This window comes from Dysidea avara, chromosome 8 (genome assembly GCF_963678975.1).
Source record: "Dysidea avara chromosome 8, odDysAvar1.4, whole genome shotgun sequence".
NCBI classification, from domain to species: domain Eukaryota; kingdom Metazoa; phylum Porifera; class Demospongiae; order Dictyoceratida; family Dysideidae; genus Dysidea; species Dysidea avara.
This window is the reverse complement of record NC_089279.1, coordinates 37,322,175-37,339,204: the sequence shown is the minus strand read 5'-3', so window position 1 is coordinate 37,339,204 and position 17,030 is coordinate 37,322,175. Positions and strand designations below refer to the sequence as shown.

At 41.7% G+C, this 17,030-nt stretch overlaps 1 protein-coding gene and 1 pseudogene across 4 annotated transcripts in view; one reads left to right on the top strand and one right to left on the bottom strand.

The window, feature by feature from the left end:
- Positions 1–17,030, top strand: part of LOC136264451 (multidrug and toxin extrusion protein 1-like) — a 30,196-nt gene that overhangs the window by 8,853 nt on the left and 4,313 nt on the right. For 2 of the 4 annotated variants that reach the window (XR_010705116.1, XM_066059184.1), the window contains exons 3-13: positions 11,592–11,656; positions 11,708–11,776; positions 11,821–11,969; positions 12,018–12,060; positions 12,555–12,599; positions 12,650–12,747; positions 15,279–15,376; positions 15,421–15,602; positions 15,650–15,758; positions 15,805–15,877; positions 16,444–16,513. Coding sequence is in view for 3 of the 4 variants with exons in the window: in XM_066059184.1 (XP_065915256.1) it covers positions 11,592–11,656; positions 11,708–11,776; positions 11,821–11,969; positions 12,018–12,060; positions 12,555–12,599; positions 12,650–12,747; positions 15,279–15,376; positions 15,421–15,602; positions 15,650–15,758; positions 15,805–15,877; positions 16,444–16,513 (1,001 nt within the window). In the remaining variant the exon portion in view is untranslated. The remainder of the gene's footprint in view (positions 1–11,591; positions 11,657–11,707; positions 11,777–11,820; positions 11,970–12,017; positions 12,061–12,554; positions 12,600–12,649; positions 12,748–15,278; positions 15,377–15,420; positions 15,603–15,649; positions 15,759–15,804; positions 15,878–16,443; positions 16,514–17,030) is intronic. The other 2 variants (XM_066059186.1, XM_066059185.1) reach the window with 1 other exon arrangement.
- Positions 1,614–4,737, bottom strand: LOC136263719 (uncharacterized; annotated as a pseudogene).

Below are 17,030 nucleotides of genomic sequence, written 5' to 3'. Positions count from 1 at the left end.
AACATACTATAGTTGAAATTTAGCTGCGATAAACCATAAGCACCGCATAAGGTGCATTGCTTCACTGTTATGACTGGTCCCACTGTTCATACCCACCATTGCCATGTTGTCTGATCTCACCAGCAGTGATTGACCAAACCACCTCTTGTCCCACATGGCCGCCGCAATCACAATTGGCGTTAGCTCCTTGACAAAGATATGCGAGCGCCTTAAGTTGTTCCAATGTAGATAAAACCATTCCAGGCCACAGACTGCTCTGCACCCCCATGATCCAGACACGTCCAATGTTATGACAGTAGCGGGAGTTTGGCAGTTTAATGAGGACAGCATTGAAACTCCATTCCACATATCTGCGAATTGATGCCACCACTCGATATCAGACCTCACTTCCTCGTTCAAGCTCACAAAATGCTCAAGCTACTTAGCCTTCGTGGATACATCAATTAATCTTCGTAAGAAGGATGATCCCGCTTGGACTGCTTAACAAGCGTGGTTGAGTAGACAGTAATTCTCGCTTCTTGCATGCCTTTTTGTTATGCCAAATCTGCAGCCGGGCCTTGAGATCCCTTATTTTGTCCTCGGGAAACCTTATGATTCCTTCAGTTGAGTCTAGCTACATACCCAAGAAGGTAGTGGTGTGCGATATCAGGATTTTTATTTCGATATTATATCAATACGATATTGGGGTAAATATTGAAATTTTGATACGATTTTCGATAATTTTTAATTGTGTGGGTGGTGTAATTGCGTGGGCAGCCGATATTTATAAACATGCTTGAAATACAATTTGCACACAAACTATTGCATGAAACTAATAAGCCTAGAAAACTGGTAGACAAGTTTCTAAAGTGGCTAGATAGTACAGAACTAACCTTCATTTCTAGTGTGATTGCACAATCACACACTAAATGCTGTAGATTTATCGAAATATTCTTCGATATTTCTATAATTATCGCAAAATATTACCTTTTCGATAAATATCAAAATCTGCTAAAGCAGTATCGATAACGATATCGACAAAATTATCGCGAAATCGATATTTTTTCGATATATCACACATCACTACAAGAAGGTGGTTGTTGTCACCGGGCGAACTGTTTTTGCTGGCTCAATTGGAAGACTGGCTTCCTTGCATACTGCAGCCATAATTTGCCTCCCACACCATACTACTACTATACACCTGATGCATGCACAGTACCCACCACTTTCAAACATTTGGATTTGTGCCACCACCACTGGTTGGCTATAGCTAATGAACACATTTAGAATGGTACAACTCTACTAACACACATTACACATTATTACAAAGACCACAAAAACTTGCACAGAGTGAGGGCTAGCCAAACACAAAATAAATTGAACAAAAAAATTCAGAACTATCCAGCCCCAAGATAGCCCTTGGAAAAACCTGGTGGTCGCTTTTTTTTTTTTTTTTTACCACTCAGGGAAAAACCAAAAACAGCTCACTCTGTTGTGTATGTACGTATGTATGTATGAACCAGTTCCAAAAAAGAATATCTGGTAGCTGCCATAGATCCCTCATCTAGACGACGTTAAGGAAAATTAGTAATCTAAAATGGGTGGGTGGGCTGGGATCCAACCTACTCGTACACGTGGCCTAGAATGAAATTAATACACATCACACAACTTTATATACCCTGCATCACGTGACACTACTACGTATTCACATGGGAGCTTATTTTCTTGCTAATTCACTGCGTTCAAACGCCAGAAAATACACCTCCCACACCATACTACTACTATACACCTGATGCATGCACAGTACCCACCACTTTCAAACATTTGGATTTGTGCCACCACCGCTGGTTGGCTATAGCTAATGAACACATTAGAGCTACAAAGAAAGCTGTAGCTACAAGAAGATACAGTCCTAACTTCTTGGAAACTTCTAGCCTGCTCCCCACATCATCCTTCACATATCCATCTTTTGCATTCTCTGACCCGCCATCGACCATGATGCTTAAATAGTCGGTCAGGGACTCCAGCATTGGCTGCAGCCGTAGCTCCTCCTGCCCTCAGACTGTGCAGCCCAAAGTCTGCTGCGTCATATCCCAGTTTAGACACCTTGTTCTTAAATAAATCTTTTAAACAGGAGTAACTGATTCGTCCTGTCTCCCGAAGGGATTCTCCATTTTTTGTCTTCTGGATCGGTCGGAAAATGAAACAATTGTCTGACCATCGCATGCCGGTCCTGGCCATATATATTTTCCAGTGTAGCCACTGGGCACATGCTAGTACTGGTCCTGGATATCAGAAGCTCACTGCCCTGACGCAATTGATCATTTTTACTCTTTACGATATTGATTTTGAGCATCTGTGCATCAGCTGAACAATCACATGGCCTCAATTCTACTAACTCACTAGATCACAGAAAACCAGAGAAGGCAAGTAAACATGCGGTAACCAGTCGAAGATCTGAAAGAGTACCTGAGCTCTCGGCATCATTGACCATAGCCTCCAACATCTCGACTGTTACTGGTTCCTTTTTCTTAACTGGTCTTGCTAATTGTCGCTGTAGCCCTTCCACGGTAGCTTTCACAAAGGGGTGGGATGATGGCCCGCCAATCCCGAAGGTGAGTGTACCCATGATAAAGCGTTACACGCTTCCTCCACAGAGGCCTTCGACTTGGTCGTCTCCCCTAAGTGCTGCAAGTACAAGGCAAAGTGGTGAGGCCTTGCTGGGATAACTGAGAGCTGGTTAATGTCTGCCCATGACTTCCATCTCCTGTATGCACAAAGATACTTCGAGACTGTACTGTTTGCACGGCTATGCAGGATTGTATCCGGAAGCCAATTAGCCAGGTCCTTCAGGTCAGGGTTTTTTAGTTCTTCCAGGAGCTTCCAGCTTCCTTCCCTAGGCAAACCTATAAAACAATGAATATACACATATTGTTAGGGCTTATGCAATTTCTACTCTTTCATTTGTGCCTTTTTTTTTTTTTTTTTTTTTTTTTTTTTTTTGCAGGTCATACAGGTTATCCATATCAGCCTAACTGCTGCGACCAGTCAATACTAAAAAACCATCTGGACAAACAGGTCATACATACCAGCCTTACTGCTGTGACCAGCCACTACTGAACAGTCAGGACAGACAGGTCATACATACCAGCTTAACCGCTGTGACCAATCACTACTGACAGGCAGGACAAACAGGTCATATATACCAGCCTTACTGCCGTGACCTATCACTACTGGACGGTCAGGACAACAGGTCATACATACCAGCTTTACCGCTGTGACCGATCACTAATGAGCAATCAGGACAACCAGGTCATACATACCAGCCTTACCGCTGTGACCAATCCTACTGGGCAGTCGGGACAAACAGGTCATACATACCAGCTTTACCGCTGTGACCAATCACTACTGAACAGTCAGGACAAACAGGTCATAAATACCAGCCTTACCGCTGTGACCAATCACTACTGAACAGTCAGGACAAACAGGTCATACATACCAGCCTTACCGCTGTGACCAATCACTACTTAACAGTCAGGACAAACAGGTCATACCGCTGTAAGTCTAATCACCACTGAACAGTCAGGACGAACGGTTATACATACTAGCCTTACTGCTGTGACCCATCAGTACTACATTCTGGGCATACAATCAGGTGTACATAGTTGCATAGTATGTGTATATACATATACTCTTAATTATTATTTTATTTCGTTTTTTTTCTTTTTTTAAATTTATTTATTATTTTTTATTTTAAATAATTATTTTTTTTATTTTTTAACATTATAGTTGAAACTCTAATCTAAGGGCCAGCATAGGTGTATTTGGGAGCCCTTTGAACAAACTGGTTCCTGATTGGCCAGGAAGGATTAGATTTTCACTGTTTGGTAGTACTAGGTATCCCACTACAAAATCTGCTGGGTCCACCCCATTTGGAAAGATCAGCGGCCAAAATGGAGATGATTTCCACTGGGGGGCTATAAGTGTGCCACTCGCACCACTCCTTTGTGCATAGCGAACAACCCGTGGGATCAAATAGACTGGGGGAAACCACCAGTTGTTGTCCTCTGCCCAATTGCAAGTGAAGGCATCTACCGCATCCGTACCAGGGTTCCAGAATCTAGAATTAAATCTCTCCATCTGTGCATTCACTGGGTTGGCAAATCTATCTACTGTGTGGGGCCCCCAGATATTGTCTAGCCATTGGAATAGCACCGGGTGCAGCATGTAATCATCATACTCCACTACACGACTGTAGTAGTCTGCTAACTCATTCTCTTCCCTCGGAATCCATTCAGACTCCACCCTAATATTATTTCTCAAACAAGTAGCAAATATGCTCAAGGCTTCTGATTGAAGGGCAGGCTGCCTGCTACCGTGTTGCACAATTCTTGTCACATTCTGGTTATCGGAAAACCAGCGGAGTCGCTCATTTTTTAACTTGTCCTGAAAGGATTCCAGCACCATGCGCACTGCTCTCAACTCACGCCATGTGGAACTCTTTTCCACCTCCTCAAGGGACCATTGACCATTGGCAATTAGGTTACCATGTTCAACTACATACCCACCGTAACCCGTGGAGCTCGTATCTGAGTAAACTACTCTTACAGCCGATGGTTTTGGCCAAATATGTTGCCCGTTAAAGTTAGCAATTTCTGAGTGCCAGAATTCTATTTCTTGTAATGCTTCATCTGATAGCGATAACTTATGGCACCAACCTATTCTGCTATCTAGAGCAGCATACAAACTACGGGTCATCAACCGGGTAACTGAGCCTAAGGCGGGTGACATAGACATAATTTTTCCTATCAGACTGGCCAGCTGCTTTGCTGGGAGGAGCCTTGCATGCATGGCCTTCGCAAGGTTTTCTTTTAGCATCTCAATTTTTGAAGTGGGTACTGAGAATTCGCCTAATGCCAGATCAATGTTAAAGCCAAGCCACTCTACTCTCTGTGATGGCTCCCAGACCGACTTTTCTATGTTAACAATGAAACCGGCTTGCTCAAGGTCCCGCTCAACTTGTTTACTCTCAAGCCTTGCTTTAGCCTCTCTTTCACTGCTATTATCCCATCATCTAAATAAATAATGGACTTCAAGCCTCTACTGCGCCAGTGCCTCACTAATGGTCTCATCAGCTTTGTAAATAGGTAACAGACTGTGGACAGCCCAAATGGGAGAACTTTAAAAACATAATAGTTTACTCTATGTGTTCCCAACGGAAACCCAGGAACTTGTAATGTCATCCATTTCCCAAAAGGGTTAGGGTTAGGGTTAGGGTTAGGGTTAGGGTTATATAAAGCTTTGCGTCCATTTCGTGACGTGTAGTCTGGAGCTCCACCATCAGTTTTTCGAATTTATCCTCTTCCATAGTCTCTCTGGAAGTACAGCCAACCTACTCGTACACGTGGCCTAGAATGAAATTAATACACATCACACAACTTTATATACCCTGCATCACGTGACACTACTACGTATTCACATGGGAGCTTATTTTCTTGCTAATTCACTGCATTCAAACGCCAGAAAATACACATGTTGTCGTTGCATGCCTTCGGTCCCAGCGTGAGAAAATCATCTAAGTAATGCACCAGCCCAAAACTTTTGAAGGTCGTACAGTCCCAGATTACCCAGGCTCCCAGTCACACTCATGCCATAGTGCCCCACAGAGGTATCAATAATTTCCTTTGTACTATTTACACATTCTGTACCTACTAAATTCCATTCATCAGTACATTCATCAACAACATGCGATTCAGCAATACAATCATCAACACCTTGTCTACTTCCAGACAATTTGCTAAACTCAGCAGTAACACATATGGCATCAGCACTGCTTACCACAGGCGGATAAAAAGGATACTGTCTACCTTTGGTAGGACATGTCCTCGCCAAATGGCCAAATTGCCCACATACGAAGCACGGCCCCAGCACTCTTGGCCTGGTTTGTCTTTGGGGGGCGAGAGACATGAGAGGTCTCGGGGCTGGCAGTGGTACATCCCTCCTTCCACTGGGCCCAGGGGTGTCCCAGGAGTCATGGTAGTGTTGGCCATAGGGATTGTAACGGCGTCCCCTTTTTCCTCCCCAACTCTTTCCTCCTCTTGGTTTCCTGTAGTAGGTTTCTTTCTCCTCGAAGTCGCGCCTGGCGGCTTTATCCGTTCTCCTGAGCTCCTTTTCATCATCACTGTTGTCAGCTAGAAGATCAGTCTGATAGTGGCGGGCCGCCCCCCAACCAAAGTCGGAGCGGTCCGCTACCTTTATTAACTTTTGGCGCGTTTTCAATGCCGACGCACCTTCCTCTAGATGCTCAGCAACCTTCTCCAGCATGCTCCTTTCTTCCGCGTTCACGGATGCAACCATCCTCTCCAATTCCTGGCGTGCCGAGGAGATGGAGTCCTCCACTTCTAAATTAAAGCTGTGCTGCATCTCCATGCCCTTGCTCCGGAATCGGTAAGAAGGCCTGTTTAGTTTACGCTGAAGATCCTTAGCCGTCCGTTCCTGCGCGGAGGACATCTCGCGCTTGACTTCAGCGATGGACGAAGTGAGCTTTGCGTCCATTTCGCGACGTGTAGTCTGGAGCTCCACCATCAGTTTTTCGAATTTATCCTCTTCCATAGTCTCTCTGGAAGTACAGCCAACCTACTCGTACACGTGGCCTAGAATGAAATTAATACACATTACACAACTTTATATACCCTGCATCACGTGACACTACTACGTATTCACATGGGAGCTTATTTTCTTGCTAATTCACTGCGTTCAAATGCCAGAAAATACACATGTTGTCGTTGCATGCCTTCGGTCCCTGCGTGAGAAAATCATCTAAGTAATGCACCAGCCATGTCACTCCCTCCTGCTCCATAATGAATTGCAGGGCATCCTCCACCGCGGAGAAAATCATTGGTGCTATTTTTAGCCCAAATGGTAAAGCTTTGTCAATATATGCCTTACCCTGCCATCAGAATTTGAGCTTCACTGGTGTTGTTTTTGAGGTCAATGGGCCAGGCATTAGTGGGTATCCTGGTGACTCCTTGCAACTGTCCAGTGTTGATAGTTTACTAGTGTAGCGGTATGCTCCTGCAAGAAATGCTTATGGTAAATGAGATGAACTGGCTAGTCATACAGAACAGATACAGCAAATATTGTTACCTAGCTTGACACTAGCTAGTAAACAAGTCCTGCCAACATGTACCATTGCATGCTTATAGTTAGTTTAACAGGTCATGCATACAGTAGATTATTATCACATAACTAAACTGTAACAGTTGTACAACAGGTACACAAATCACAATACTGAAGTTTTCAGTTCACTCCTTGAAAGGACACAGTCTAGGGGACTTTGCTGTTTCTGTCCTTTTCCTGGGTCATCCTTGACCTAGGGCACCAAGAATAAGGATGTGGCCCTCCACAAGAGTAACACTTGTGGGGGAGCTTGCACTTTGAGCCAAAACTTCAGTTACCATTGTTGTTATTGTACTTCCTGCAGGACCCCTCAGATTTCATTCTTTCCCCCCTTGCATGCTTTGCAGAGGTGGGCTTGTGTGGGATATCAGCCTGGTGCTCTATAGACTGGCAGATCCAACACCCATCGGCTGGCATCACCGACCCCCAGTTAAAACACTTGGCATAGGTGCTAGCATCTTCCTTCCCCCACAGACGACCTGGCATACCAGCTGACTCCTCCCTAAATGACTGATCATAAACAATCCAAGATGGCCAGGGATACTTTTTGGCCATGGCAGTTGTGGAGTGGCTGTAAGCCATCAGGTCCCCAACTCTGGAAGGATCATGGGTGATGGTCACGGCTGCAAATGGGGAAAAACACTGGGACCAAGTTTCATAGTTAGGGATTAACTTTCGAGATGCTGTTAATTCTTCAGCTTGGACAATGATCACCTGCCCCTCCAGATAAGCTTTGCTCAGGCCTCTAGCTGGAGGTAATTCACTGAAGTCTATGTATTCCCTGACACAATCTTATCAATCTTTTTTTGTGACAGGCAAAGGAGACCAGGTGCCACATGTTTGCTGCCATTCAATGTTCGTGTGAATGACCGATACTTAACCGAACATTGTGGATTATTATCTAAACTGCTACCTGGTGACATCATATTAGCTGACCATGGCTTTGATATTGGTGAGACAGTTGGTGTCACGTAGACATGTCTGCATATTCCTGCATTCACAAAAGTGAAGGATCAGTTAAGTGTACTTGAAGTTGAAAAAATGAGGAGTATAGCCAATGTACATATCCATGTGGAGAGGGTGATAGGTCTGGTGAGACAGAAATACTCGATTCTTCAGAGTACAATCTCCATTCACTTTGTAAAGTGTAGACATGGAGAAGATATCCCATTAATTGGCAGTGTAAGCTGTGCACTCACAAATATTTGTAGACAATTTTATTGTATAATGTTATGTATGCAAATCATGTGTGTATGCAAATCATGTGTGTATGATAACATCTCATACCACAACCGAGTCGCGTTTCCAATAGTTGTTGCAGTCAGAATAGTACAACTTTCCTTTAGGAACACAAGACAAATCAAATGGAACCATTCTATCGGGCAGTCTGGATTGTCACAAGCAATCATTAGTTCTTCTGGACCACGACAGTAGCAGAAGGTTTCCTCCTCTATACTGGTATAGTTGTTGTTACTTGGTTCACCACTACTTGGCAGCTCACCATCTATTGAACCAGAAGTGCTGATGTTGTCCCTGGTGAACCTATTACCCAAGATCTCTGGTAACAGGCATTTCCTAAAAAACATACTCTGTTTTCTCTTGTTCTCTTCTCAAAATGTTTTTTTGTGTAGTAATCCGTTCAATGTGCAAACCTTGCATTTCATCCTCAACAACTGTGCAGCCACAAAAATATAACGTCACAGATGCACATTTGTGTGTGAACTTTATAAAAGTATGTGTACAATCCAACTTGACCAATCCATCTCTTTCCTTCAAGCAAAACCCTTTATCTTGAACAGCATCTTAAATTGTTTCACAACGGTGGTCACTTGATTTCGAGAATTCCCTTACCGCAGCAAAAATAGCATCAGGTGAGGCACCCGTGCAGGGCCACTTGAGATTGATAACAAGTCCACTGTTTGTAATGTGAAGATTCACGTAGTGATGTTTTGAACTCTAAGATAAATGGGCCATTCTCTCTTGTTTGGTTCCCCATGTAGTTAGTTTACTATCAAAACTAACTTCTTCTAGATAACAGATGATCTTAATGAGAGATTGAGAAGGGTTGGGTTAGAGTTTGTATGGTAACCAGACTTCATTCTTGATGCTGCTCTAAATGGAACCACAGCCTTGACTGTCTTTGTAACCTTGTTTCCCCTTCAACAGCCAGAGACATTTCAATAGTCATTTCTAGTATTGTAGTTTCACAGCTCATCATACCCCAGATCAACATATTCTGGTTGCCTTAATGACATTAAAGACCTTGGGAAATTTAGTAGCATAAAACTTCAGTATGAATGGCTAAGAATAACATGATACTACAGAAAATACTGCAGGACATGTGTCTCCAAGACTAAGGTTCTCAAACAATATTGCCATTTCAGGGTCTGTAGCAACTTCTCTGTGTACAGCAAGCAGTACATCGCTCTCCATCTTTCCCATCAATTAGTTCATCAAGTTTCCATTTCTTACCACAAGCTGAAGTGAATCAATTTCCTTAATAGGTCGGTGACTTCATGTACGATGGTATAATCCATTGCCATGCTTGTTGTGTGCTTGTCTCAGTACCTGGAATCCTCGAGGTAAAAAAGGACAGCAGCTGTATAGGTCCAAGCCAGCCATGCAGTTTCAGTGGACACAACAGACTTTACCACTTACAATCCAACAGCTTAATGCAGTCTCACTGATGTGCTGTGAATGACGGACCTGTATATAATGACAATAATAACATAATTGACAATACTCCTCTTGGTAGGCATAAATTCAAGTGACTTTGATTGTGAGCAATACTGTTATCAGTGTATGAATTCAGTAGCTAAAGCCGGGAAAAAGGGATACATAGACCATGAATAGGAATGAATATAGATAAGTGTTTACTGAAGATTGTATATGATTAAATTTCTGATCATGATGAGCTCAGGTAGCAGTTTGATTTAATGATGGCAGACAGCGATTTGGGATAAGTGATTTACTATCTTGTAAATGTACAATAGGATGAGGCGTGCTTGCTTTCTACGTTTCTAGATGATGTCTGTCCCAAGGCTTATTTAAGACAAAACGAGCAGCTTGATATTGAATCATTTCAAGTTAAGAGATGTCATTTTGGTGATGCGGGTCCCAAATGGCACAACAATATTAGATGGTAGCAGAAATTATTTTCCTGATACTTTTCTTGTTTTGACGTCTTTAACCCACCCACAGACAAACTGGTTGTAAGCTAGCTTCCAGTCCTTTGCGAACTTGAAACTGTGTAGCTGTCATAAAACTGGTTTTCAAAACCAAGTACAACACCAAATCGCAGACATCAACTAAAGGCGTTGTATGGCAAATGTCGCCAATAGCAACTCCAGAGAAAGGGTCCACTCCACCTAAAGTAGATATTTTGTCTAAGTATCTATCCTTTGCTTCTCGGGAGAGTTTTTCAGCATATGGCGAGAGTTTAGCCATGCTATCCCCTTCTATGTAGCCCCTAATTACCAGCACCTCTGCACCATTATGACTGATGTGTGGGTGAACATAGAAATTGCATAATGCTGAAAGAGCTCTATAGCTGGAACCCTACTTCATTTTTAAATTAATAATATTTTATTGCATTAGATGAATCTACAAGTACAAGGAAAAGATTGTATTAGTGAAGAAATGGGAGGTTGCCTACACCTGATGTAGCAGACGGCTAATACCAGATGAGGTGACCTCCCTTGTTTTACTATTTATTGCAATGATCCCTAAAATTTGTTTGTTGTAACTTAATATGTCTGGTGAGCCCGCACCTACCACATCAATAGAAAGACTTAAATGTTTTCATCTGACTGCATATCCCAACTATCAATTTTGAGTGGCCATTATACTTCATTATCAGTTATGTTCAACCTGTTTCACAGTATTAAGAGCAATACAAGAAGTGTCTCTGCAATTCCATTCTCGACGGAGATATGGAGAATTTCCATTACAAACGAGAGAAGCCATCAAGCACTACCGTGAATTGACACCTTGTACCGCAGTGAAGATGATAAAGAGGGACACGGTATGTCATGATGAGTAGATTGTACATACTGTGGTATGCCTAAAGGCACCTGTCGGGTTGCAGCGACGTCCAGCAGTGAAAGAATCAAGCCTATAGCCTTAGCCATTGTTGAGTGACGCTTGTCTGTAGAAATCAGCAGCAGAAAATTCTGCTGAATGTATATTTTAACTTTTGAGCTTGGTTGTACCTACTCAATATTGCTAAGGCACCATAAAGGTGTTGTGTGGCTAGCTTGTGATCTATATGTTATGTGAGAAAATGCTAACCTCCCTGATCCCTGATCCTCCCTGATCCCTGATCCTCCATGATCCCTGATCCTCCATGATCCCCAGTACTACCATATTGTATGATACTTAATAGCAGGGATAATATTAACTGCATGGGTTCAAACTTGTTTATTGTATTGTAGCATTTCATTGTCAACAATTGAAAATTTGTTTTTATTTGTTTTTTTCTACAGCACTTGGTTCATCGGTGAGTGGTGTTCTATATCTGTGTATGTTGTAACTGTTGCCATGACAATAGTTCATGTCACTTTGTGGTTTTACTACATTGATTGGATTATCCTCAGCAACAGAGACACTTTGTTCACAGGTCAGTAATCCTTTATACTGTCATGGTGTACTCTCCTCTCACAGGCGTACGGTGCTGGTAACTACAGAAGGGTGGGTGTGGTACTCCAGAGAAGCTTGCTGATCTGTTTTCTGGCCTTGTTCCCTGTAGCAAGTTTGTTATTAAATGCTGAGTCAATTTTATTAACTCTCCACCAGTCCCCTTGTGTGGCCAAGTGAGTAATACAAGTTACTATAATGTGGTGAATATTGTATGTGGACAGGTTGGCGTCTATCTACTGCAAGTTCTCCATTATGAGATTAATGGTGAGTACCTGATAATGTGGACACTTAAGGACACCTACATAATCCAGACACTTAGTTAATATCCCTTAGTACATAAAATGATTGTGCATTTACACTTAGCACACTTGTCCTAACCAGTTTATGACATCTCACATGTTTAGACCACTACAATGGAAGCATGCTAGCCTGGAAAATGTAAACTGACCTGGAAAATCAAGACACCTTGATAATCAGGACACCTTGATAATCAGGACACTTATATTCATATAGTATGATGTGTACAATACATTATGAAAAGTCCGTTATATTGTGTGTATAATAATCATCAATTAGATTGTAGTGTGTGTTCTATTAAGTAGTTGAACAAAACCTCTCTGTATTAAAGTAGTTGAACAAAACCTCTCACAAAACCTCTCTGTATTAAACACAATTCATTACCTGACACTATTGGAGTTCAGGAGGTCTCCTTATCATTTTAATATTGTGTCCTTATATGGTGTCAATGATGTTTATAGATATTATGTGTGCAACTGCTAGTGATGAGGTACTTACAGACTCAGGTAAGGATAATAGTGATGGTGATATTGAGTATTAAGTATGGTGTTGTTAGGGTGTAGTCAAGCCAATGGCAGGAGCAGCTGTCATTGGTAACCTTGTCAACGTGACCAGCTTGTCACTACTGCTGCTTGTAGCTGGACTGGAAATCAAGTGAGTTGGTTGACCTTTGCCTGTTATGTGCTACAACATGTATAACTGGACTGCACATCCACTTTTTTCCAGGCTAGATGGAATGCTCTTACCACCACCCCCAGCACTGGCTGTCAAGTGCTGGACAGCTGGATAATACCAGTGACTATTAAGAACAAAGCTATTCAAGGGCATCGACATTAAGCCTGCCCTCACAATAATAAGCCAGACTTATACTGGCAGATGTTGGACAACGTGCAGTAGAACGATGACCCCTCAAACGCATAATGGCTGACCTTAATAGAGAATTCATCTCCCGCTTGTCAGCCAACATTAAAGCTAGTTTCTTATAATACACTATGGGCTGTAGTTGGTCCCATCCACAAGCAGAAAAAAAAACAGAGGAGAGAAGCAAACTCTCTCGTCATAAACACGTCTCTTCTCTGCTCATCAGTTACATAGCACCAGGACAATGGAAAACGTGAATAGGAGCTTGAAAATGAGTTAAACACCTAATGTCCTCCTCTAAGAGACACCATTAGCTCAACCTATAGATGTGTGCACTTGCTAGCTGGGCCAATAGTAGAGTAATAGTCGCAATACTAAACTGAAAAATGATGGGGTTCACTGGGGTTTGTAGATCGTCCTTCGTGTAAGCTTAAAGGCAATGTACTTAGTTTCTAATGGCACTCGAGATTCATGGTGAAATTAATATATTGTGATTTGATGCATAAAACTTCACCAGACTTGTCATGTATGTTTTCTATAATGAAACAACAACCCTTCACTGCGTTACACTGAGATCACTGTATTACCTTCCTCAAATAAAACAGATTTTGCATAACTCTGGCTTTGTTACCAGCCAAATCAGCAGGGTTCACTGGGGTTCACCACACTGTTAGATCTAGAAATATATAAACTTTCAAAAATGCACTATAGTTTCAATAAATTGTCTTGAAATAAAGATTTACCAATAAAAATGTACAGCTCATGTAAACACATCCAACCAGAGACTAATATAATATTCAGCAGTAGACCCACCATAATGTCCTGTCCTTGTCCATAATGTCCTGTCCTACCATGGCTTGATCAGTCATGGTAGGACTAGGTAGGACATTTCAATCAATTACAGTCAGATTGTACTAGTTAAATCAACACACAGCATTGGTGGTGGTTGTTGTGAGCTAATAACTGTTGCTAATTGAATGTGAGTAATTCATGGCCACGCCCTTGGGTTGTGAGGATGTGGTGTCTCCTAGCAACTAAGTTGTAGTTATGATTAGCAGTACAAGCCATAAGCCAAACATTTGTTGTTAGGTTCCATCCCTCTTTTCTTTTGATAGCTAGGACATTTTTGGATGGCTAATGTCTGATGACTGACTGTTATATTTGTCTCTGCTCCTCTTGTATCACCATAACTTGTCTGCAGTATTACTATAGCCAGGTGATGTATGGTTGTTACACACAATGCTGTCCACTACATCGTATGAGTTATATCCATGAGACAACTCTAATCACAGCCATTCACAGCTTTAATAGAAACTACACTATTTAGTAGCCACATCATCACGCATGTAGTATTCAGGTAGTTGTGTTAAGGCAGCTGTCATGTTATCCAAACCCTAGTTGGTAGTTGTGTTAAGGCAGCTGTCATGTTATCCAAACCCTAGTTGGTAGTTGTGTTAAGGCAGCTGTCATGTTATCCAAACCCTAGTTGGTAGTTGTGTTAAGGCAGCTGTCATGTTATCCAAACCCTAGTTGGTAGTTGTGTTAAGGCAGCTGTCAATGTTATCTAAACCCTAGTTGGTAGTTGTGTTAAGGCAGCTGTCAATGTTATCTAAACCCTAGTTGGTAGTTGTGTTAAGGCAGCTGTCATGTTATCTAAACCCTAGTTGGTAGTTGTGTTAAGGCAGCTGTCAATGTTATCTAAACCCTAGTTGGTAGTTGTGTTAAGGCAGCTGTCATGTTATCTAAACCCTAGTTGGTAGTTGTGTTAAGGCAGCTGTCATGTTATCCAAACCCTAGTTGGTAGTTGTGTTAAGGCAGCTGTCATGTTATCCAAACCCTAGTTGGTAGTTGTGTTAAGGCAGCTGTCATGTTATCCAAACCCTAGTTGGTAGTTGTGTTAAGGCAGCTGTCATGTTATCCAAACCCTAGTTGGTAGTTGTGTTAAGGCAGCTGTCATGTTATCCAAACCCTAGTTGGTAGTTGTGTTAAGGCAGCTGTCAATGTTATCTAAACCCTAGTTGGTAGTTGTGTTAAGGCAGCTGTCAATGTTATCTAAACCCTAGTTGGTAGTTGTGTTAAGGCAGCTGTCATGTTATCTAAACCCTAGTTGGTAGTTGTGTTAAGGCAGCTGTCATGTTATCTAAACCCTAGTTGGTAGTTGTGTTAAGGCAGCTGTCATGTTATCCAAACCCTAGTTGGTAGTTGTGTTAAGGCAGTTGTCAATGTTATCTAAACCCTAGTTGGTAGTTGTGTTAAGGCAGCTGTCAATGTTATCTAAACCCTAGTTGATAGTTGTGACATGAAATGTTATATTATTCCTTTAGAGGAGCTGTGTTATCAATTGTCATAGCGATGTTCGCCATGACTACCTGTTTCCTGCTCTACATCAAGATCAGGGGAATCCATAAGACTACATGGAAAGGTGATTTCCCTCTCCATTGACTGCCTTATATAGTAGTGTTCTAGGTTGGAGTTGGGACTGTTTGGATGAGTGGGGCATGTTCCTCAAGCTGGCCATACCTGGTACGATCACCATAGCCGCTGAAATATCAAATTTTGAAATTGGAGCGTTTGTAACTGGGAGTGTCAATGAAACACAACAGGCTGCTTACATCATTATGTTTAACATAGCTGTGATGTGCTACATGGTACAGTGTTACAATAGCCTAGGGCTACATGTTACATGACATTACAGGTGCCACTTAGCATCAGTATAGCAGTTGGTATCAGAGTGGGGAACATGCTCGGAGCAGGGGAACCATCAAAGGCTAAAAGATCTGCTGTAGTTGCAGTATGTATAGCAAGTCAGTTATGTTGAGACTTGTGCTGTTTGTATTGTGGTATGATCAGGTGTGTGGTCATTGATTGAAATAGTGACGATGTTGAGTTATCGAAACATTGGGGAATTGTTTACTAGTGACAGGTGAGAACCATTGTGTGTAGTGTAATATAGTGTAGTGTGGTGTGTACTGTTGTGTAGTGTCCAGTGTTGCACTCTTGTATCTCCCATGGGATCACTATATGAAATATTCCATGTGGTATAATTGAGTGCTATAACAAAATGGTGGCTCCTAAAAACACACTACAACTCTGTTACATGTTGTCAGTGAATGCCAAGGATAGCTACATCTGTCCACAGTGGCTGGGGGCACCAGTAATGATCCTATTATATCGGAGTACTCTGATAGAACAGTTACAGCCATACCTAGTGAGTACAATAGCAATAATGTGATAACTTAACAATTTGTAATGCTGCAAAATGGCTCATGTGATTTTAATAAGTACAGTATTGGCCAGACACTGTTAGAGGGTACACATATTCCATGTACTCAACATGTACTATTGTACTAGTATGGACATGTTTGATCCATAAATACTAGACTGTTAGTTGCGTTGTATTGACTTATCTGTAGACATGTTACAGCTTAACTGTGCACAATAATATTTTAGTCACGCTATTTCATACCTAGCACCTTTCTTGTTATGTAGAGAAGTGATCGATCAAGTTGGCCATTTGACGTTTGTGATGAGTGTATTTCTTCCAGTGGATACCATTCAGGTAATTTCTTTGATGTCTTGAGATTATTATCTAACAGTAGAATATAAAGCTGAGGTGAAGACTAGCCTGTGGTCTTCGTCTCTGCTATCGAAAATCAGTAGTACCAAAAGGTGGGGTCTTTGTCTAATCAGCAATACCACAAAGTAAAATGCCTAAAGATGGACATTGTTGGGTTGGCAGTGCCAGAGGTTTGTGTCATTACTAGTGGCTAGATTGGGTAATTTTGTCTTGTTTTATTTTTTGTAAGAAAGGTGATATCAATAAGGTGAGATCCAAGACTTGGCTACCTAAAAATTTATCTGCTAAAATATTTGGCTGGACACAGCAAAACTCATTAATGATCAATATGTTATACCACAATTTGCTTTGTTTTGTGCAAAAAATTCATGTATCAATATTTCCATATGATTAGCAACTTTTGTATGAATGACTGCTCTATTTGGATGTTTTGCAAGAAAATTGTGTTAGAAAGTTGTGTATACAAAAAAAATGAGTTACTGTAATAGCCGGAAAGTTT